The sequence below is a fragment of the Xyrauchen texanus genome, chromosome 12 (assembly GCF_025860055.1).
Source record: "Xyrauchen texanus isolate HMW12.3.18 chromosome 12, RBS_HiC_50CHRs, whole genome shotgun sequence".
Classification (NCBI taxonomy): domain Eukaryota; kingdom Metazoa; phylum Chordata; class Actinopteri; order Cypriniformes; family Catostomidae; genus Xyrauchen; species Xyrauchen texanus.
Genome location: NC_068287.1, coordinates 30,011,189 through 30,034,146, shown reverse-complemented (window position 1 = coordinate 30,034,146; position 22,958 = coordinate 30,011,189). Strand labels below are relative to the sequence as shown.

The following is a 22,958-nucleotide window of genomic DNA, read 5'->3' as shown; positions in this document are numbered from 1 at the left end:
ATTTACATAAATGTGAAATGAGAATTTATGACATTGCAATTCTGAGAACTTCGTAGAGTAATTTTCTTGATTACACAAAATATCCTCAGACACTCACAGTTCTGTCAAGATAAATCCATATTATGACTTTATATGATGTTGAACCTATAAATAATCTTCAAATGTACTCAGAAGGAGATGAAGGACCAGAGCATAAATATATGCGGGTATTAATATATGCGGGTTCAATCATTGTTACACACCGCCCTCCTGTGGCCTGTATTGGTTATGGCGCCAAGATAGCCTCTCACTTTAAGTTAAATACTTCCTCATGTTCGAAATAGTCACAGTGCGCAGAGAAGGAGAGAGAGAGAGAGAGAGAGAGAGAGAGAGAGAGAGAGAGAGAGAGAGAGAGAGAGAGAGAGAGAGAGAGAGAGAGAGAGAGAGAGAGAGAGAGATACTGAAGAAGCAAATCTGTTTCCTGTATTTCAACTTAGTTCCTTAACAGTTGTTTTACAGCAGCAGCCGCAAAAGTTTGTTAGAAAAAAAAGTTTCAGAAAATGCAAGCAATAAAGTGTGTGGTGGTCGGAGATGGGTGAGTTGTTTTATTAGTATACTTTATTTGCTATATCATTTTTCATCCTTTCACTAAAAAGATACTGTATGTAAACAATATAGTACAGTTGTTTGTTTTTTGTCAAACACCTAATCTGTCATATGAATTAGAGTTAATAGCATTTATTAAACTTTCAATGTCTCTCCAAAAATCTAGCAATTTACTTATTGTACATACTTAAGCTGCTGGTTAGTTTGAATTGTTAATGTCATATGAGATACTTATTCGTTTATACAGTCTAAGACTCAGGTCAGTAAAGTAGCTGAACCCTAAAAGAGGTCATGACTGAAAAAAACTGATTGTGAAACTTCATATAAACCTGATTTTTCTCTTCCTCTTTGAGCTTAAGGTATTAAAATACATGTATTTCCTAAAGTCTGCTTTGTCCAGGCTTTGCGATTTAGAATAGTATTTCAGTTGTGCTTGGCACAAATCACAGAGATGTGCTTTATTTGACTGTCTGACAATTTGTGGGTCGCAGAGATCTTTTGGGGCTTGTCATTCAGCTTCACGGGTACTGTACAAGATCATAAAAAACACAGAAGGATGAACACATTCTGTCTTCGTTGCATTAAGTTTTGCCATTCCACTGAGAGTGTGCAGGAAGTTATGCTTCATATAGAACATGCTAACTGATTTTCATCAAAAAAGGAAACTGAAATTGCACATGGGCATTTTCCTGTAGAGGAAGTTTTTAACACTGCAAGTGACAGGATCATAATGAGAATGTTAATAAATCACATCACTTACACAATGTGACCCTTTATAAGGGTGTACACATTTGCGCTGTTACTAATAAACCAACCAAAATTTCCATGAAGGATGCACTATAATGCAAGGAAAATAACCTGTTTCTTTTCCTTCATTGTAAGAATGAGGCTGTACAAATTATAGTCATGCAGTCAAAGCTGCATTGCCATCTGTGTTTCTAAGATGACTGATTAGCAATGGCATTCTGTAGAAACAAATTCTCTTTTATTCAAGGACTGTTAAAAAAAAATTAAGACTTTGAAAACAATCTAGATATGTTAAGTCTGTGGTTTGCTTTCTGTCGGTTACTCGTTTAGGTCTGTGACCATAATTACAGTTAAGCAATTTAGGTGTATCTTGATCATATGCTGACTCAGACAGTGATGATTCAATGTGGAGGATGAGATGGCTCTGATGTCGAAACATGTGAGATTGAAGATGCTTTTAGAAAGGGGTATGCTGGATTTGCATAGGAATTTATTTTATGTTCGGATTTGTGACACTACATTATCTCAACTGTTTCATATAATACTGTTACACAGAAACTGAAGTAATGGTGATGCATATGACATATGGGTCTGAAATCAGACCAGTATGGTAATGCTATAGTTATATGAGTGTAGGCTGGAGATTTAATGTGTTAAAATGTCTTATTGTGGATAGATATAAAAGTGAGCTCTAATGCATTAATATTTCTCTCCAAGACTTCAGTGGTATAAAGTGATTATGCGATTCTAGTCTGATTCTAATGAACATATCATATGGAAGATGGGGAGAGGTTAACTCCTTTCTCTTTGCGGATATCCTGTTTAAACCCTGTGCTCAGTTCTCCATTTTGAAACGGTCTGCTGCCTCTTGTGCTATTTTTAATGCCATAATGTGACCCAACTTAGCTTAAGTTCCTCATTCTCCTTCAAGGTGAAAATCCTGTCCATCTATTTACTCTTTGATGCCTGGTTGCATATATAATAATCTCTTTCAAAGAGATTATTCTCTTCATTTTATTCATAGATGTATGCTGTTCAGGTTCATACACTTGTTGTCAACATTAGTTGTCATGTGGCATCATCTGTCTCATCTTTCGTGTACATTCTTTGTGTGAGTGCACGGGTCCTGTTATTAGTGACCGCCGTGTTCGAGTTACCGCCATGCACTCTCCGGAGATGTCACGGTCCCGTCACCTTGTCAGGTTGGGTTTTTGTCTGACGAGGACCGTGGCATCATCATTCCTTTTCTGTCTTGCGTTTCGTGTCTAGGGCATGGTGTCTGGATCCTGATTTCCTGTCTGGTTCGGTTTTGGTCTGTGTCGGGATCCAGACACTCATGCTCCATGTTCTATTTGATTTGTTGGCAAGTTTGTTGATGTTTTTGCCCTCATATGTTTCAGGTGCCGCTGGCACACAGAATCAGCGTTTCCATGGGAACCCTGATTGTTTCCATGGGAACGCTGGTCATGCCAACTTTCATCTGCGAGCAGCACCTGCCCCTTGTTTGTTCATGCATATATTAATCACCTCATGTGTCATGTGCAGTGCTGGATTGTCTGATTTAATGTTAAATGTAGTTCAGTGTTGACTGAATGCCTCGCTAGATTGTTGTTTGGTGTGAAGTAACTAACCTCACTCTCTCTGCCTAGTCTCGTGTGTTAGGGGTATAACAGTTATGACCTGGACCAGATATGGAGAAAGAAAACCAGGAGTCGAGAAATTCAATTAAAGAATCAAAATTTACTGAAGAATAGTTTGCAGTGAAATTGGTAGAGCCAGCGACAAAGTCTCACGAGGAGATCGAAAGCTAACTTTTACCTTACACAAAATCTTGATGAGGTTTAATACAATCAACTCAGACCTTAGAAATACAAGCACATATGAGTGTAGACACCTTAGCTATCACATTATGTTATCGTTGACAGAGTTGGAGAATTCTGGAGTTTAAGAGTAAAAGAGGGAAAAATAAAAAGTTAAAGTTAGCAGAGCATTTTCAAAGACACATCATCAAAAAGAGACACTCTCTCTCTCTCTCTTCCTGACAGACAGCACCCTACTTCCTGCCAGGCCCCATACTAAGCTCGCTCTTTTTTCTCTCTGCATCTATCTGTTTCGGATTCACAATACAACTTCAAAGAACCTCAGAAAGCACCTCTTAACGGTTATCTCCCACTGTTTTCCAATTAAGACTTCAGCACACTGCCTCAAGTGTGTACGGGAATTTGAGTAGATTGAAATTTATTCAAGTCTTCTCAGAGATAATATCATATTTGATTCCCACTGAAGCTGCACTCTCTGACTAAATTCTTTTAATGTTACATTATTTCGTTGGGATGGCAAAATCCTAAGAAATCTTGTTGTCTTGTTCAATGGAATGGCCAATATGGCGGATGCAGAAAAGGAAGTCCCACCTTACTGGTAAAATAGCAAATAATTTTTAGATACAGACATCGCCTTTTAGTCAATGTCTGATACCATTGTATGATGTATGATACCATTGTGTCATATTTTAGCACATTTTAGAGCAAATTTTACTGCTGATTTGAAATTATTCTTTGATCATAATCTTGACCAACAGTTTTGGAGATTTCGGTCTTTTCCCATTCAAGTAGATTGGAGCTGTACTTTTATGCTGGTTGTATCCATAGAAAATAGCTGCACTCCAAAGACAGCAGCCGAGTGGACTGGCTTGCCATGAAAGGGACAACAGTTGTACTGTTGTTTAAAGTGTTTTGGATCAATCCACTCGCTGGCGAAACACTGAAAAAAAGATCTTTCCAAGACATTTAAAACTTGAGTAGTGAAAAATAAGATGTGATCTTGGAGCCTTATACAGTGCATGTCATTGAAGAGACTGTAAGTAAAAAAAATCAAATATGGCGCTGCTGTAAATAAGTCATTGTACAATAATTGTATTGATTTGAAATTCTTTATGTTTATTAGTAGGTCTCTATGAGAATAAAAGTCAGACCTTTTTGTACAAGCCAAGACATACATTATCTTACAATTTCTCCATCTCATACAAATTATTACGAGCTGACATGAAACTGTGTTGTATTATTTTATTGTTTTTTGTCAAAATGGTTTACATAAATTGTATGTGGACATTCTTTGAAACTTACAGTACAGTATGCTTAAATGACTGGAACCATCAAAAAGAGGCCTGGGTAGCTCAGCGAGACACTGATTACTACCCAAGTTGCAAGTTTAAATCCGGCACAAGCTGAGTGACTCCATCCAGGTCTCCAAAGCAACCATATTGGCCTGGTTGCTAGGGAGGGTAGCGTCACATGGGGTAACCTCCTCGTGGTCGCAATAATGCGGTTCTCGGTCTCGATGGGGCGCGTGGTGAGTTGTGCGTGTATGCTGTGGAGAATAGCGTGAACCCCCCACACGTGCTATGTCTCCAAGGTAACGCGCTCAACAAGCCATGTGATAAGATGCACGGATTGACGTCTCAGACGTGGAGGCAACTGAGATTCGTCCTCCGCCACCCAGATTGAGGCAAGTCACTATGCCACCACAAGGACTTGGTGCATTCTAAATTGGGGAGAAAAGGGGTGAATTCTCTTTTTTTAATTACTGGAACCATCCAACATTTTTTGGTTTTGAATGGATTATAGTGCACAATGCTATGTCTCTGCCAGAGCTCTAGTTTTTTCTTTACATAGGACTCCAAAGCCCAGCCCTTAATCAAGTGCACACAAGCCTACCTCCAGATTAGCGTGTGTTTGTTGGTATGTACTTTCCTCAGTGTCTATATGTGAATGCATTTTATAGAGTGAGAGAGAGAGAGAAAGAGAGAAAAAGATAAATTAAAAATGTACAAAATTACTAGAGTGTAATGAAGATATCTGATAGTTCTGAATCTGATGTGACTGAATGTGTGCTGCCTGAGGTGTATATTTTTGGCCTTGCCTTTGAGTTCTGTAGCTGTAGTGTGATGCAAGGAAATGTAGCCACAGGCTCCTGAATCCCAGCATTCCTCTCTCTCACCGCCTGCATGCAGCAACATGTGCTCTGCTGGAGTTTTTTTCTCTCCTACACTCCATTTTGAACCTGTGTACACTCCTCTTTCATATACCTGTGTTTGTTGCTTATCAAGTGACCAATTTAATTGTATTCTCCCTTGTTGAGACCATGCATGCATGCACAATTGTTTGAGGTGTTATGTGTATAATTCCCCTGTTTGTTGTCATAGCTGTGTATGTAACATAACTCTACCTGATATCGCAGGATCTGTCTGTTTAAGCAGTTTTAGAGTGAATGCACTGACTGTGACTACAGGTTTCTGAGTATATATAAATTATTTTCCCCTGAGGGTATTCCAGTTATCTTCTCTTGTTGCCTTAATACAGCAAACATGAAAACTTAACTCATATATAAAAATAAAAAAAAAACAGGACAGTAAGTGATGTACAGGAGAAAAAAATTATCAACAACTTCATTCAGCTCTGAGAAATGCAATGCAATGCAAATCAATTGAAACAAAAGTACATACAGAATGGCTAAACTCCTTTCATGTGTGGCATTGCTGTATGCAGCTTGTATTCAAACACTCAGAGTACAGTCCTTAGTTCTTGAAATAGAGCCATGTAAACCACAAGAATGTTCTTTGAATTTGGAAACAAATGGGTAGATTCACAATGGAAAGTACAGTACACCTGTTGTCCTGTTGTTGGAGGATGGTTACACCAGTTGCCAAGCACACTTTGAAGCCATTTTAGCAGTACTTTACTTGACATCTGACTAAATACCTGTTGTTTGTATATCTCAGAGCTGTGGGAAAGACCTGTCTTCTCATCAGCTACACTACAAATGCCTTCCCCGGGGAGTACATTCCCACAGTGTGAGTACTGCAACAAAGAAAGATAAGTTTAACATATATTTTTACTGTATGTTGTTCATTAACCTAACGCTGATGGCGAAAGATTTAGAGATTGTGTGGGTTGTTTTTTTCTTTCCACATTTCAGGTTTGATAACTACTCAGCAAATGTAATGGTGGACAGCAAACCAGTCAATCTGGGCCTCTGGGATACAGCTGGACAGGAAGACTACGACAGACTGCGGCCACTGTCCTACCCGCAGACGGTACACTCCCACGTGTACTGTATATACACAAAACTCAGGGCCATAGGCACTGTAGACATTAATAATAATAATAAAATAAAAAATACAGATACATTCATGCACATACAATGGAAATTATTGGGGCCAGTCCATAAACTGGTGCAAGACAGGCACAAGACATGAACATTACATGATTTAAGTGTGATAAAATCGCTTCCTAATCTAATTAGGGTAAAGTTATCCAATTTTCCAACTTCACTGCCATGACAATTCAACACCAGTAAACCCTATAAGCGATTTTATCACATTAAAATCATGTAGAACTGAGAAGGTCTTGTAGCTCTACTTTCAGAAACAGAGTGTATTTTGTATGTTTATGGACTGGCCTCATTCACTTCCATTGTCAGTGCCTTACTGTAACTGTAATTTTGGCTTCTCTTTTTTAATAAACCATAATAGACCATTATTGTTATTGTTTTTTTGTTTTTTTTGTGGTAATGAACATTATGACATTCTTTCTTCATCTGAACACAAACAAAGATTTTTAGAAGAAAGATAAAAGTAACCCATAAAAGTGATCCATAAGACTCCAGTGGTTTAACCAATGTCTTCTGAAATGATCCAGTTGGTTTTTGGGTGGAAACAGACCAAAATATAACTCCTTTTTCACTGTACATCTTGACTGCAGTCTCCTTGGCGATCATGATTTCAAGCTTGATTACACTTACTTTTGCGCCATTCATTCCTCTTCGCATCAAGCACTAGAAAGTGTAACCAAGCATGAAATCATGATTGTGCCTATAGACTGCAATGAAAAGATGTACAGTGAAAAAGGAGTTTTTCTCACCCAAAAAACAACTGGATCGCTTTTATGCTGACTTTATCTCCTTTTTGGAGCTTCTGATCACCATTTTCTTGCATTGTATGAACAAACAGAGCTGAGACATTCTTCTAAAAATCTTGTTTTTTGTTCAGCAGAAGAAAGAAAGTCTTACACATCTGGGATGGTAAATTATGAGAATGTTTGGGTGAATTATCCCTTTAAATTTATATCCCCCATCACGCTTTGTAGGATGTGTTTCTCATCTGTTTCTCCCTGGTGAGCCCGGCGTCGTTTGAAAACGTCAGAGCCAAGGTTAGTCTGGATATTTATGTAACAAACACATTCAAATACAGACACAATCCATGTGCATTCCAATTACAAGCAATAATATTCACAAACACAAAACAACCTACCACCATTCCATTCATTCACACATGCTTACACACATTTACATAGACACTCATACATGTACTGTACTTCAAAACTGTACTCCAACTACAAATTTTCCTATTTTGATATTAAACACTTGCTCTGCATTACACTGGACACTTGATGCCACTATGCATTAATCTGTGATGCATATTAACCTAAATTTCAAAGTAGTTTTGATAAACCGATGCAAAATTAAGTTTCACATCCAAAGAGATGTTCATAAAGGGGACATGATGTCAACATCGGTCACTATTAAAATGTTTTGGCCTTCTGGGTAGTCAGACATTCACAAATTGAAGGCTGAGTTCCATTGATGGCATTTAGTCGTTTTGAAAGAGACGGTGATGTGTGCTTAGGAAGCATTTATTAAATACAGCATCATCATGTTTTTCCAGCCAGCCACAAGGTTTTTTTCTATACAAAGTCTATTAATCAGTTTGGTTATTCATATACCTTATACCTTGACCTGTTTTCAGTGGCGGGCCGTGTATTAAAAGTCTAGGCCTTCAGTGTGATTCATGCCATTAAGAAAACAGTTTCACATGAAGACACTTTATGCCTTTGGGCATCATACATTTTGTCACAGCTAACTAATAATACCAACTGACATTTTAAAAACTTGTCCACACATGAAAGCCAGAACTTGAAAAAACACTTAATGCTCAAGCAAGCCTAATTTAACTGCAGCATGATGTCTCCCAAACAGACATTCAAAAATCATAATTTTTGTCTAATAATATTTGCAATTTAAATGTTGCTTGCAATAGATTTTGTTTTGTCAGGGTACACGGTTATGCTGCGTTACATTCAAGTTGGATGTGGGATATTCCTACTTGATATCTCCGACCATAAATTAATTATATTCCCTGATATTTGGAAGATGACGTTTAAGGAAACAAAACTGCATCACTCCTGTTAGCTTAGAAGGCGTTTGACTCTCATTCAGAGGTGGGTAGAGTAGCCAAAAACTGTACTCATGTAAAAGTACAATTACTTCAAAAACATAATTTCTCAAGTAGAAGTAAAAATACTAATATAAATAATTACTTAAAAGTAAGAAAGTATCCGATTAAAAGAGTACTCAAGTAGTGAGTAAATCATTACTTTCACAAATGATATAACAGACGTTAACTCCCCTATATTCCATTACATAATACACACTGAACATGTACTACAGAATTATTATTAATATTAATGGAAATTCTGCCATCATGCACCATCATGTTGTTCCAAACCCATATGACTTTCTTTCTTCCATGCAACACAATAAGGAGATATTAGACAGAATGTTTGCCTCAGTCACTATTTACTTTCAGTGAATGTTTTTTTATATTTTTATATTTTGAAAGTGAATGGTTAGGGACTGTCAGTCCAACATTCTGTCTAAGATATTTTGTGTTCCACATAATACAAAGCCTCACACTGGTTTGGAACAACATGAGGGTAGAGAAATGATGACGGAATGATGAATTCTCTCATCATTTACTCACCCTCATGCCATCCCAGATGTGTATGACTTCCTTTCTTCTGCAGAACACAAATTCAGATTTCTAAAAGAATATTTTAGCTCTGTAGGCCAATGTTTTGATGCTCCAAAAAGAACATAAAGGCAGTATAAAAGTAATCCATAAGACCTCAGTGGTGAAATCCATGTCTAAAGATGTGATATGATAGGTGTAGGTGAGAAACAGATCAATATTATGTCATTTTTTGCTAAACAGCAGGGGGCGATATGCAGAGAAGGATGTGAATCGCCAAAAACACAAGAAGATTGTGAAAGTGATCCGTTTCTCTGTTTCTCATCCACACCTATCACATCACTTCTGAAGATACTGATTTAACCACTAGAGTCTTATGGATTATTTTTATGCTGACTTGTGTTTGTTTGTTTAGCTTTAAAATGTTGCCACCCATTCACTTGCCATTATGGACCTACAGAGCTGAGACATTCTTCTAAAAATCTTAATTTAAGTTCAGCATAAAAATATGTGTCATACACATCTGGGGTTGCATAAGGGTGAGTAAATAATAGTAATTATTGCGTGAACTATCTCTTTAAGGGCTCTTGTCAGATCTGGATGAATTTGTCAATAAGATTATTATATATAATGCTGAAATATAATGCCTTCTTTTGCTATTTCATTGCTTTTAAAGTCCTGTGTGTATTCTTATTTCAGTTTAGTTAAATAAGATTCAGTGTCGTAAGTATTTAGATTGTTAGTTCTGTACAGCAGTACCACCGCTCTCTAAATGCAGAGTACACAACCTACGTAAGGCACAACCCTGATCGTGGAACACTCGCTGTGTTTTCGCTATTTTGTAGGAGTGTCTGAATTCTGAGTGAGCCACTTGTTCCTTACGTTTGTTCACTCATTCTTTCCCACAATGCACTCTAATTTCAGACATTTAAAGTACACTCAATGACGGTTAATTTCCCACAATCCACCACGGAGAAGACGTACGAGCTGGGAGTTTACTGCTTCCTTCACTCCTGCAATCTTTTATTTTATTCTGAATGTAGTAAATTACTTTTTGACTTGATTAAAATAACATAATAACATATAGAGAGACAAAACATACAGATACATTTTAAAATATACTCTTTATTTGATCAAATGTGTTTACTCTTTATATTAACACACAGTATATATTAAAAATGACAAACAGAATGAAGATTTATTGAATTAATATATTATTTAATAAGAATAACTTATAAGGCCCAAGTATTTAAAAATGTCATATGTGACGTTTCTGCACCAGCCCCAGAGCTCTGACACTCTCGTCCGAATTCGCTCATTTCGTTCACTTACTGCTGAGATATAGTGCACTAACTGCCATTTACTATATAGGAAATAGTGAATGAGTGAACGATTGCAGACACAGACACTCTCGTCGTGATGATTGCCTTCACACATGCGCGCCTCACTGCACGTGCAGAAATGCTGTCTATACACGCTCCAGTTGTTGATCACGTGAATGGCAGCGATTTACACTCAACTTGGATGTTTACGTGGATGTATACAGTTAATCCGCTTGAAGTAGCTGCGATAGTTTCCAGTACCCCCACTTGCAGAGTATATGCATAAATACAGCTTATGACATGTGGAACAAAGCACACTGATATATTGATGCACTGATTTAAAAATGTACACTTAAAAACTTATGTCATAAGCGCCCAGTTACAGAATCACCCTGAAAATCTCCCGCATTAGAATTAGAGCCAAAACTTACCTCAGCGTGCTGCCTGAAGTTGGAACTTTGACTTTAATCTTGAAATATCAGCTTGTCTTGGTGTTAAAAGAAGGCATTGCAATGACGAAACTATTCTGTTTTTCACTGTGTGGAGCGAAGAAAGTGTTTCATTTTGAAGAGTTTGATGCTGCTGCACTGATGACTTGAGTGACAGTCTCTCAAGTGGGAGCCTCTCATCGTGCGCAGCTGTGAACTTCTGCTCTCGTAAAAGTCCCATTCAATAATTTCTCAATAAATTACTCATCAATTCAAATTAAACCCAGTACTGTAACGACAGTAACGCCACACATTGTAAAGAAGTAAAAGTAAAAAAAAATCATTAGAAATTTACTTGAGTGAAGGTAAAAAGTACCCACTTATTAACATACTCTAAAAGTAAAATTTTACTCAAGTAATTATAACGGAATAAATGTAGCGAGTTACTACCCACCTCTGCTCTCATTAGAGATGTCTCCTAGCAACCCAATTGATTAACAATGCCGCAGCATTAACATTTGTGCTTCAGGTGTACGATTATCAAAAGAGATTATAATGTTTTATACACCTGTTTCTGCAGGCGTTTGTTAAACAAGCTTTAATATCATGTAATGTGGAAACTAACTCATGTATTGATATTACTTAATAAAGTGAATGTTTATCACTTACTTTGTATATCTCCCTGAGTGTCGACATGTTTGTGTTACATCATGCACCTGTATCTCGGCGAAATTGGAGTTGATAACTTCTGCACGAGCCTAAAAGTTGTATTTCTGACTTCAAGATGCATTCCATTGCACTTTTCCTAGTAGGAAGTTGTAAAATCCAACTGTCCGAGTTGAATGGGATGCAGCACTACTTTTCAAACTTTATCCGACACTGAATGCTCAAGCAGTATAATTTACACTAAGAAAAATCATGATTAATAAAGTAAGAAATCACACGGTCATGCAGAACATCAGTTTTTTGTTCCATAAGGATCTCTCTCTCAGTGGCGATAGCAGCAGTAATGACAGTCGACTTGTCAGCAAGATCTCACACTCTCTTACAAATTACGTCACTTAAAGCGTGATTGCGTCACTCAAGGCAAGCTAGAAGGCCTCGAACAGGACATTCCAAACCAACCAAGAACAAATAAATCAATCTGATTGGCTGATGAATCTGACACTCTGACTTTTGTTGCCCATTCATTTGCACTGTTGAGGGATTCTGTGGAAATTCTTAAGGCCTAACGGGGTGGAGCTAAAACTCACGTGCTGCCTCGGGCATGCGATTTGTGAAATAGTTGTCACACTTTTCTTGTAAGCATCAAGGAATAAATTCTGACTGGATAAACTTTTTGTTTTTCTCTATTTGTCCTGCTATAGATGCCTTGTTTAAACTGCCTCCATTTCACCCTGATAGAAAGCATTTTCAAGAGTGATCCCAAAAGGGAATGCTGTTTTAGAAGTCAATATGGCTGTTCCCTGAGAGTGAAGTGCAATCCAAACAATCTAAAGTACTAGGGGCAAAACGTAGGGATAAAATGTGTCAATGGTATCCAAATTACCCCAGTGCCAAAGATGGAACTACAGTCATGCAGTACAGAGACCCAGACTGCATTCTTTCACTTATTTCTTCAAATAGGTATAGCTGCAGTCAGAGATCTCAAAATGGAGTGGAATCTCCAAAAGATGGTTGGGTCACTCCAGAAGGGGCGGGGTTACTCCAAAAGCGGGTTGCGCTAACTCCAAAAGGGGGCATCACTTCCACACATGATAAGGGAAAGAGTTAGTAAAAGGCTCCCTATATCTCTGCTGCCAGTTTGGAGCTCCCGCCCCATTTTGGAGCTCTGCCTGGAGCAATATCCTTCTCTATTTCTGTGAAGGGATGTGGCTTGAAAAGCACATGGCGTACAATTTTTGGAAACATTTAAGTACTAATTGCATTAATATACTCCTAACCCTAACCGTACAGAAACAGTGTCCTTTCACTTACTTCGTACAAATGTTGTATCTTGCTAGTCGGAGACCAAAAGTAATTTGACATTAAATGCACAGTGTGGGCAATTTTGGAGATATGGACATTCATCACTTCATGCCGCTTGTCTGGAATTCAGCATATTGGTTCTAACTTCAGGTGGGGGAAAAAAATGTAACACAGAATTCCCATTTGAACATGTTGGTCCACAAGCGTTTAAGTGATAAAGAAAAAACAGGTAGTTTGATAAGTCCATGCTGTTAGGTTAGCTTGTATAACTTTGACTTTGGGGGCATCAATCTGGGATGATCTCTTGTATTGTTAATTGTAATGGCTCAAGCGTGCAACTTGTGTAAGTCTGCAAGGATGAAAAAAAAACCTCAATATACAATATTTATAACCTTTCGTTTTCCAAAGAGAAGATGTCCCTGAGTTGTCTCTTCACTTATTCGTATTTAAATAGTATTGTTTGGACAAGCAAATACATAATTCTCAATCTGAAAGAACTATTTATGAGTGGATCTGACTTTATTTTACATTAAAGCACAGTTTGGCTTAAATACTAAGATGATTATCTCCAACTTATATCATACTTATATCATACACAATGTTTAACAATATATTGCCATGTAATACAAAGCAGCAGTGATGTTTTGAGTGGAGCGAGATGTGTTCACCAGCTTGTATTTTCAATGGTTGTGGCATTGTGTTATAGATACATTATTAGACCAAATTGGCTTTGTTGCTGTGTTAGTTTTTCCATCGGTTTAATATTAACTGTAATGTCAACCGTGAGCTATATAGTAATAGCATTGTATGTCTAATACTAAACAAAATGAACTTGGAAATGTAAATTGTCATAACCACCATAAACATTAAGGGGGACATTTGCCCTCCAGTATTCAGATTAGTCCATCTAGGTTTTAAAATGTTTACATTCTTGAGCATTTATTTACATCTTTGATTAGTAAGAGCTCAAGAACCAAAGGAAATTGACAAAAACGAAAAGAGATTCAGACAGATAAAAGGAATTTTAATAAACAAAGACAAAGAAGACTCTTTAATATTCTACCAACCTAGTTTATTTTTGTATTAAAAGAGATGAGGAACAAAGGCCCAAAATGAATGAGCAGAGAGAAAGTGTTTCTATTCTACGAAGTTGTTGTTATAATGCTAGACCTTATCAAGGCCACTGCAGCACGTTTAAGGTGCTGGAATGGAAAGCAAATTGTTTTTGATATCAACAATTCCAGAAACACTCTAGGCCTAATCCATTCCAATTTACATTGTTTAAAATCTTACCGCTTGCATAAACATGTCCGCCAAAAGCCCTTTGGTTTGTTATTAAGTTCAAACAATAGCAATCTCATCACCCGTCCCTTAATGCTTTATGCTTTCACTCCCAATCAAAGACCTTCAGAAGCTTATTCCACTCTTTTAGCTTTTCCTACCCTCCTGGTCTATTCCTTTATTATTTCTACAGCATATTCCCAAGAAGTAACCATGGTAACACTGGCCATATGCAAATGTAGTCTTGATAGATTGCGCGAAGTTGAGGAGACAAATTAAAATCTATTTAAAGCAGAGAAGAAGGCACATATATGAAGTGGGAGAGGCTGTGGGAAGTTACATGGCCCATGCTAACACATCCACGCTGTGGAAGCAATCACCAATGACGAAGAAGTTAAGTGCAGAGAGATCATTTCTCATTACCAGTGCTGGCTGAATTTGAAAAGGGGGTGCTGCGATAATGGTTTGCTTTGACTGGATTACAAAACGAGTCACAGAAAAGCTGATTGGAGATATGCTGATCCCTAACGAATGCCACCATTTTGTCTAACAAATGCCACCATTGGAGATATGCTGATCCTTAACGAATGCCACCATTTTGTCTCTCTAAATCCTTTTGAAGACTCTTCTTAATAGGCTTGAAAAGAGGAAACAAAGATACCTTTAGTTTAATTCAAAAGCCCAAATAGTTTAGCTGCTGTCGATCAGGTGTGGTATTTTAAAGGAACTGATGAATAACAAGTGCAAATTTTAGAACCTGAGTCATGGATGTAAAACTTTTGTCCTGAGGGAACTGAGGAGATATTTGTTTATTAAACTTTTTAATGTTCTCTTGAAAAGATCTTTCATGTGCACTTTAGTTCATTGTACAGTGTTGGCATTCTGTTTTCCATCTAATAGCAGTAACATCATCCATATTTATTCAAATGTAAATTATCCCCAAAATGAAAATGTTGTTATCATTTACTCACCCTTGTGTTGTTTCAACACATGCACAGGTTTGGAACAGGGATGCACCGATCTGATATCTAAATCTTTATAAGCTCAGATACCGCCATTTTTAACTGGTTCTGGTATTGGTCCAACAAGCCCAACCCAAAACTGATACTGTAACTGGATTTCATCTAACTATGAAATTGTTTATGAAATTGCACATAAGAAATCCTAAATGGAAATGCTTGTCATCCTAATCAACTATTAATGCAATTGTATGCGCTAGGAGGAGGTTGATTTTCTAGAGTTTTGCATTAATTAAAATACACATTTAGGTGATAGAAACAGTTTATTCAAAAAACAATGCCCATTGTTTTGACCATTTGTGCATGTGTTAGTATGCTATAGCTTGATGAGACTGGCCAAATGAAAGGTTAGACCTTGGCACACACTTCTTCGAACATAGCTCTTGACATTCAGAAGTGTTTAACCCACAGGCGTTCCCATGTATGCGGAGGCTGGTGGCGTGTGAGCATCTCAGCCCATTTCAGCCCTCATTATATCTGATATGACACTTATTCTGTGGAGTCTCCTGGCAGCATTTAATAAAAAAGGTGCAATTGCTCCAATCCTGTAAATAAAACTCTCCCCATCATGACAAGGCAGGCTCCCTCAAGATAATGTGCATGACGTAGGAGATTAGAGTAACATTTATTAAATTTGGTTGACAATTAATTGTAAACAAATAATTGCAATTATGTTGATTTAAAAATACAGTTGAAGTCAGAAGCTTACATACACTTTAGCTAAATACATTTAAACTCAGTTTTTCACAATTCTTGACATTTAATCGTAGAAAACATTCCCTGCCTTAGGTCCGAAAGGATCACTACCGTAATTTCCGGACTATAAGCCGCAACTTTTTTCCCACGCTTTGAACCTCGCGGCTTATACAATGACACGGCTAATATATGGATTTTTCCAGCTTTCAAATTTTATATTAAAAAAAAAAAAAATTCTGTGACGTGCTCAGTTTTTTGGCGGCGTGAAGCTTTCATTAGACCAATTGAAATTGCCGAACGGGTTAAGGTCAAAACAACTTTTTTTGTATACTGTTTAGATTAAATCGAGCGCGCTCAAACTTCCCATCATTCTGATTACGGTAGTAATTTTGTCACCCTCACCATGGCAAAGTTGAAGGCGATTGATCTGGCTGTTGGAAAAGGAAATAGAGCTGCTGCACGGGAGCTTGGTCTTAATGAGTCGATGATAAGACGTTGGAAACAGCAGCGTGAGGAATTGACTCAGTGCAAAAAGACAACTAAATCTGAGGCTATTCAACTCTGACACCGAAGGAGATGACTTCAGTGGTTTCAGTGCACAGGACGAGGAAGATATTGACCAATGACTTTCTTGGTAGGCTACTGTTTACTGCAAATGTTTTATTACAAGCCATGTGTGGCAGCGGGCGTGGTCAAGCGCCCGTCCGGAGAGAAAAGCTGTAAGGCGCTTACACCTGCGCTAAATTATGTCTAACACCGGTGTCTAATTTCAAGTGCCCTGCTTCACGTGTCCTTCTTGGGAAAACTGTCACACGGGCACCAGTGTGACAGTTTTCAGCAGGGCACTTGACGTTCCAGGTAAGGCTTTTAATGGCCACAGCAATGTTTACAATCAATTTTATAAAGTTGCTCAATTCTTCTATGCGCCAACACTAGACTGACGTGTGTCACTCTCTCAGCTCTGTGGCTGCTGCCTTTTTATGCCGCTCTCTCCATGCTTACTGAAATTAGACACCGGTGTTAGACATAATTTAGCTCAGGTGTAAGCGCCCTTACCCTTACGCTTGACCACGCCCCCGCTGCCACACTGTGTTTCGTTAAAGCCTATTTATTTTTGTTACAAGCCGTGTTTCGTTAAAGCCTGAGTAAAGTTAATTTGTTTCAATGTACCGGTAGGCACCTGCGGCTTATAGACAGGTGCGGCTTATTTATGTTCAAAATAATATTTTATTTAAAAATCAGTGGGTGCGGCTTATATTCAGGTGCGCTCAATAGTCCGGAAATTACGGTACTTTATTCTAAGAACGTAAAATGTCAGAATAATAGTAGAGAATGATTTATTTAAGTTCTAATTTCTTTAATCACATTCCCAGTGGGTAAGAAGTACACTTTGTTAGTATTTGGTATACTAAATATCAAAAATGCTTTTTGTTAATCCATTCCATTTCTTGTATGCTCCGACATGTTTCAGACATTCCGGCTCCATTTCGCAAGTGTACATGCTCAAAAGCCTTTCAAGTTAATTAGTCAGTTGCTGGTAAAGGCAGCATATTCAAGAGTGGCACGAGAGCATGCACCCCCACAACAGATGCACGTTCCAATTCTGTATTGCTACGTGGTCCGATCTCTGATTCACAGAAATCGCAAAAAATAGAATCAACTGCTCATTTATTTCTGAGACTTCTCCACTGATATGGAGTAGCAATTTTGCTTTGTTTATCACAAAGCTGTATACCCCTTAAGAACAATGTGAATTTACTTTTAAATTGTAGGCTAACATAATTGGATAGTTTAGCATGTTCAAATGAAAGATGACCCCCCTATGTCCCAGCTGTCACCTGATTTTTATAAAATGCATAAAATACATCTGATATCATTATTCATAATGTAGATTTGTCATTTAATGTAAAATCCTAAACCAAATAACTCTGTATTATCACAATTAAGTTAAATAATTGCATTCATAAATAATGATAGACAAATCATATAGCCTAACAGTTTGCTAGTTCGTTTGGTCTCGCACGATGTTGATCGCATAAACTCTTCATCACGTGCAAATTCTCGGATGTCTAATGCGGAAGTAAGTGCGAGTTCTGCACATGAGGCATTAAGGACATACTTATTAAAATTATGCCCTTACCCAAACCCCTTATCTAAACTTAACCAGTCAGTAGAGTGTGTAAACATGATAGGAAGCTTTTAAAGCAAGTAATTGTTACATATTACATGGAAACGATGTTGAAAATAGCGAATCAACGACGTCATTGGCTGTAGTGAAAGTCATAGGAATTCAAATGAGTGCAGTCGCACAATATAATACGAATTAGCCAAATTTAGAAAAGTCGTATGAATCCTGATGATTTCACCATGAGAGAGTGTTGATTTAGACACACATATGTTTTAATGAAGGGATGTTATAACAGCAATCACTCGATTTTAGGGTTCCCCCAAACTAAACCGATTTGACCTGCATATGCCGTTAAAAGTGGTCCCAAACCTAAATATGATGCAGTGTTGAACTGAATTTTGGAAGTTAAGATAAAATCGAGTGGAGAGAGTCTTCTTCACAAGATCAAGGAAATTGTCTGATCAATTTATTTTCACAAAGTCATCTCCGTGCTGGATTTTTTAGTTTCGAGTTTGATTGGATGCTTGCTTATTGATTTAAATGTAAATGGATGCAATTAAAAAAGAATGTTACGAACTCGTTTTCAATGCTACCATAATCGAATACATATTTATTAGGCTTATGTAAGACTTATACTACATTGTTTTATAATCATTTTGTTTTTTAGTAAAAAAAAAAATGTTTGCACATGGATGCAGCAACTAAAGCAATGTACGTTTTAAGATGATTTCAGCCACAGTGACTGATCTAGAGTCAGCTTTCCCATCCATTAAAAGTTTGAATTTGAGGTAAGGGAAACTGATACTAGATAGTTTAATGGTGCGGTTATGAGCAGCATTATCCTGGAGCGGCAACTCCGATCGATACCTAATATTCATTAATATGAACATCGTGCCCTCGACCAGGGGAAGGCTAAGCCTTGCCCAGCCTTACACACGCTCCGCTTATGGCGACAAGCCTACGTGCAACAATTCATATTTTCTTTAGTCACTTTTTTGGTCGAAATGCGCTTCAAAAGTGCTAAACATTTAAATGGAAACCCAGTTTGTGTGATAGTCATGTTCATTACTGTCACGTTCCAAAAATTACATAAGACCAATTAAAGCACCATTAAAGTAGTTAATATGAATCGTGCATTTTTTTCAAAGTTTCTTCAAGACAAACGATAGCTTTGTGAATCGCAAAAGGCTGTGTTTACTAAGTAGATATATAATCTGCATGTGCAGCACATTTCAGTGAACGCGTGCTGCTCTATTGACACACACTCATAACATGCACAGGGAAATCATGATGTGCTACTGAATCACCTCTCAGAGTGGCACACGATATGCAATACACATGAACAACATCTCAGATATAGATGCTCAATAGTTTAGTTAAATTATATTGAAATAATGTATAGTTAGAGGTTTGTGTTTTTTTTCACAGTGAGGTGTGTGTGTATATATATATATATATATATATATATATATATATATATATATATATATATATACTAAAATGATTAAGAAAAAACAACTGTAGTATCAAAAGTGGTATTGGTGCATCCCTTGATTGGAACAACATAAAGGTGAGTAAATGATGAAAGAATTTTGTTTTTTGGGTGAACTATCCTTTTAATTTATAAATACTGACCACTATATTGTTTAAAAAATATAGAGCAAATTGTTTTCTAAGTGTGACGTGGAGTAGGGCGGGGCTGGGCCGTGACTATGCACGCCCGGCCCCCAATCGGGCTAATCATCCAAGGAGAGTGATAAGTGAAGCGGGATGTTCAAGAGAGAGAGACACACACACAGCTGCCATGTGTGCATTTGTGTTGTGTGTCTTTTTGTTTCGTTAAATATTATTTTGACCGTTCAGCCGGTTCCCGCCTCCTCCTTTCCCATTTTAACCTTGTTACACCTAGATTTCATTTTGTGTCTGTTTGGAAGGCAAGGACACTGTGGACTTAGAAATGTTCTAGTAATACAAAGATTGCTGTGCCCATTGATCACTCAAGGCCTGCTATAATGTAACTGCAAAGACTGCTTTGTGTATGGTAACAATGGTGTTTGTGAGTGTCAGATTAAAGACCATATTTAGAGGGCAGGCCTTGAAATGTGCAGCAGTCGTTGTACTTCATACGTTTTCATAAAGCATCTCTCTTTCAGCTGCTTTGCAATGAACAAGCAAGCTTTTTTCATCAGCATTTTTCAGATACACTGACATTAACTACTAATTTGGTTGGTGTTTTTATGGAAAAAAAAAAATTAATTAAAAAGTCTTGGCATATCCAGACATAACAGACATAAAGTCAAATGGAGCAAGAACTTAAAAAGCCTTTGTAGAAATAACTGACTTGTTAGTTATAATTAGTTTAATTAATTTATTTTTGACTTACTCTGCATAACTCAATGTATTCAACAAAAAACAAAAATGTATTGTTTTGTTTTTTCACAATTCTCTTTTTATTGTTGCGCTCTTCATGTCTGTTGAAATAAAAATAAATAAATAAACATCTTCCTAAGGCTCTTTCAGTATATCACATTATCTCTTGTTATGTATTTTTGCTTTCATTATGGCAATAAATTGTCCCAAATTATTGTTCACATGAGCACTTTAATTACCTTTATAATCCCTGCATACACACTGTCAAGTAAATGCACTGTGCAAAGCACCATCAGGGTAGAGGCAAAACCGAAATACCACAGATGGACTGATAAATAAGTGTTATGAGAATAAGAGAATTAACTTGTTTTGACCTGCTCCTCTGCTCCCTCTAGTGGTACCCAGAGGTGAGGCACCACTGCCCTTCCACTCCAATAATTCTGGTTGGCACCAAGCTCGATCTGAGAGATGAGAAAGAGACCATTGAAAAGCTAAAGGAGAAAAAACTGGCACCAATCACTTACCCACAGGGTCTTGCATTGGCCAAAGAAATAGGTGAGACGGCAAAGGTGGACTTCTACTTTTTATATCTTTGGATCTCAATGTTTGAGATACTGTATATACTTTTGACAATAAGACATAATATATATATATATATATATATATATATATATATATATATATATATATATATTCTCCCAGTGTGAATTATACGAGCATTTGAGAAAACACATGTGCTAGTCCTCCAACACACTCAGCTATGACAGATTTGTGCACACCTAATGCACCCAGACATCTGCTGCTAGGTATCCCACTTAGAAGAGCTGTGTTAATGTATCAGATATGCTTAAGTATGCCTCTGCAAACAGCATTTCAACTATACATTTTATAGATATATGAATGTTTCAATTATGTACAATGAGTGCTATATTACTTTTGAGAGGATGATATATTGCTTGTTTGTTCCAATATGTACTTCTTTGTCCTAAACATGACTATGTACTGTATGTTCTTGTGTGAATACAGATGCAGTAAAATACCTGGAGTGTTCTGCTCTTACTCAAAGAGGTCTAAAGACGGTGTTTGACGAGGCCATCCGTGCTGTGCTTTGCCCCCAACCCACCAAGGTCAAGAAGAAGGGCTGCGTGCTGCTCTAAGTATACATGGTGCATTAGTGGGTGCGTGTTGTTTCTGAGTTTTTTCTCATAAGACAGAAAGAGTCAGACAGAGGGGGAAAATGCAAGCATAAAATTTCAGATACTGCCTCAATTACCACGAAAGGCTTTTGTTCTATTGCTTTGCAATTGTAGTGACTTAAAGGCACGTTTTCAGGTGCAAGTTAAAGATAGTTATTCTGATTCATCGCAAAGGCTGTTCAAAGGCTCCTTAAAAAGAATGTTACGAAATGCAAAAAGCAGAACAACCACTGACCTTTTGTTCTCTCTGCCTCCAGATTCTTCACAGCAAAAAAGGTACCAGAGAAATCCACTGATTTTCTCCAACAACCTATCAAGGGATAGAAAATAATTGTTTGTGGAATTTTATTAAATTACAAAAAACAAGCCTTCTCTTTTTAGACAAATATAGCTCTTGAATCCACCATATTGATACCAATGAAATAATATTTTTGTTAAAGTGATAGTTAGAATAGATAGAAAATAAATTTATATAATTATTTACTCACTCTAATGTTGTAAACCCATGACTTTCTTGGTTAGCATCAGTCAACATTCAAAAAGTGCACAGAAAGTGAATAGTAACTGAGGCTGTCAGAACAGTTTGAGGGTGAATAACAGATGAATGAGTTTTCATTTTTGGGTGAACTACACATACAAGTGTAAAGAAAGAGAACATATTTAGTCATAATATAGTAACTGATGTATTGTGTATATTGTGATTGATGTAGTTGATGTGTTTTTTATGGGGACACAGTTGTGTATTGTGGTCTTGGGTGGGAAGAACCCATTTTTTTCTCTCCATTCTTAGAACCGAATAAAATGTTAAACTCAGAGGGATTTTTGAACATATGAATCACATTCACTAGAATGGCAAAATAAACTCTACAACTCCTTTCTCCGTTTATCTAATTTATTTTCATTTTTTCTTTGATTGTGCCACTCTTGTCGAAAGCGTTCAAACATAACAACAGTTAAAATAATAGATTCATAGATTACACCCTGCAGTAAAAGTACATTGTGGAGAATGATTGATTATTGATTGCAGAACAACAGGATTTCACTTTGAATAGCTTCTCTCATTACTTCTACAGTTCTGAAACTTCAGCAGCAAAAATGTTAATTTATATCTTACTATGATGACACGGTCACATAATCTGATCTTCCCTCTTGTGTTGGCTGTGTGGACTCAGTGACATGACAACAAGCATTTCAATGGCACTGTCATGAGCTAACATCAATTGTACTATCATGAGCCAACCTCAAAATGTTGCCATTTATAGCGAGTCCTTATGTGGCACTCATTTCCTTCATCTCTGCCTCAACATGAGGGTTCTTGTCATAAGTGGATTTTGCACTAAAATAGTGTAATGGGTTTAAAAAATGGTGTTAACAATCCAATCTTACAATAAACTAGTTAGTTATTATCTCTCAA

General features: G+C 37.2%; 1 protein-coding gene across 1 annotated transcript; it reads left to right on the top strand.

Moving 5' to 3' along the window:
* The first annotated feature begins 539 nt into the window (after window positions 1–539).
* LOC127653081 (ras-related C3 botulinum toxin substrate 2-like) lies at window positions 540–22,446 on the top strand. The gene is made up of 7 exons (XM_052139593.1): window positions 540–574; window positions 6,110–6,181; window positions 6,307–6,424; window positions 7,476–7,538; window positions 20,744–20,903; window positions 21,375–21,526; window positions 21,802–22,446. The coding sequence occupies exons 1-6, from the start codon at window positions 540–542 to the stop codon at window positions 21,503–21,505; spliced, it is 579 nt and encodes a 192-aa protein (XP_051995553.1). The 3' UTR covers window positions 21,506–21,526; window positions 21,802–22,446.
* The last annotated feature ends 512 nt before the right edge of the window (window positions 22,447–22,958 follow it).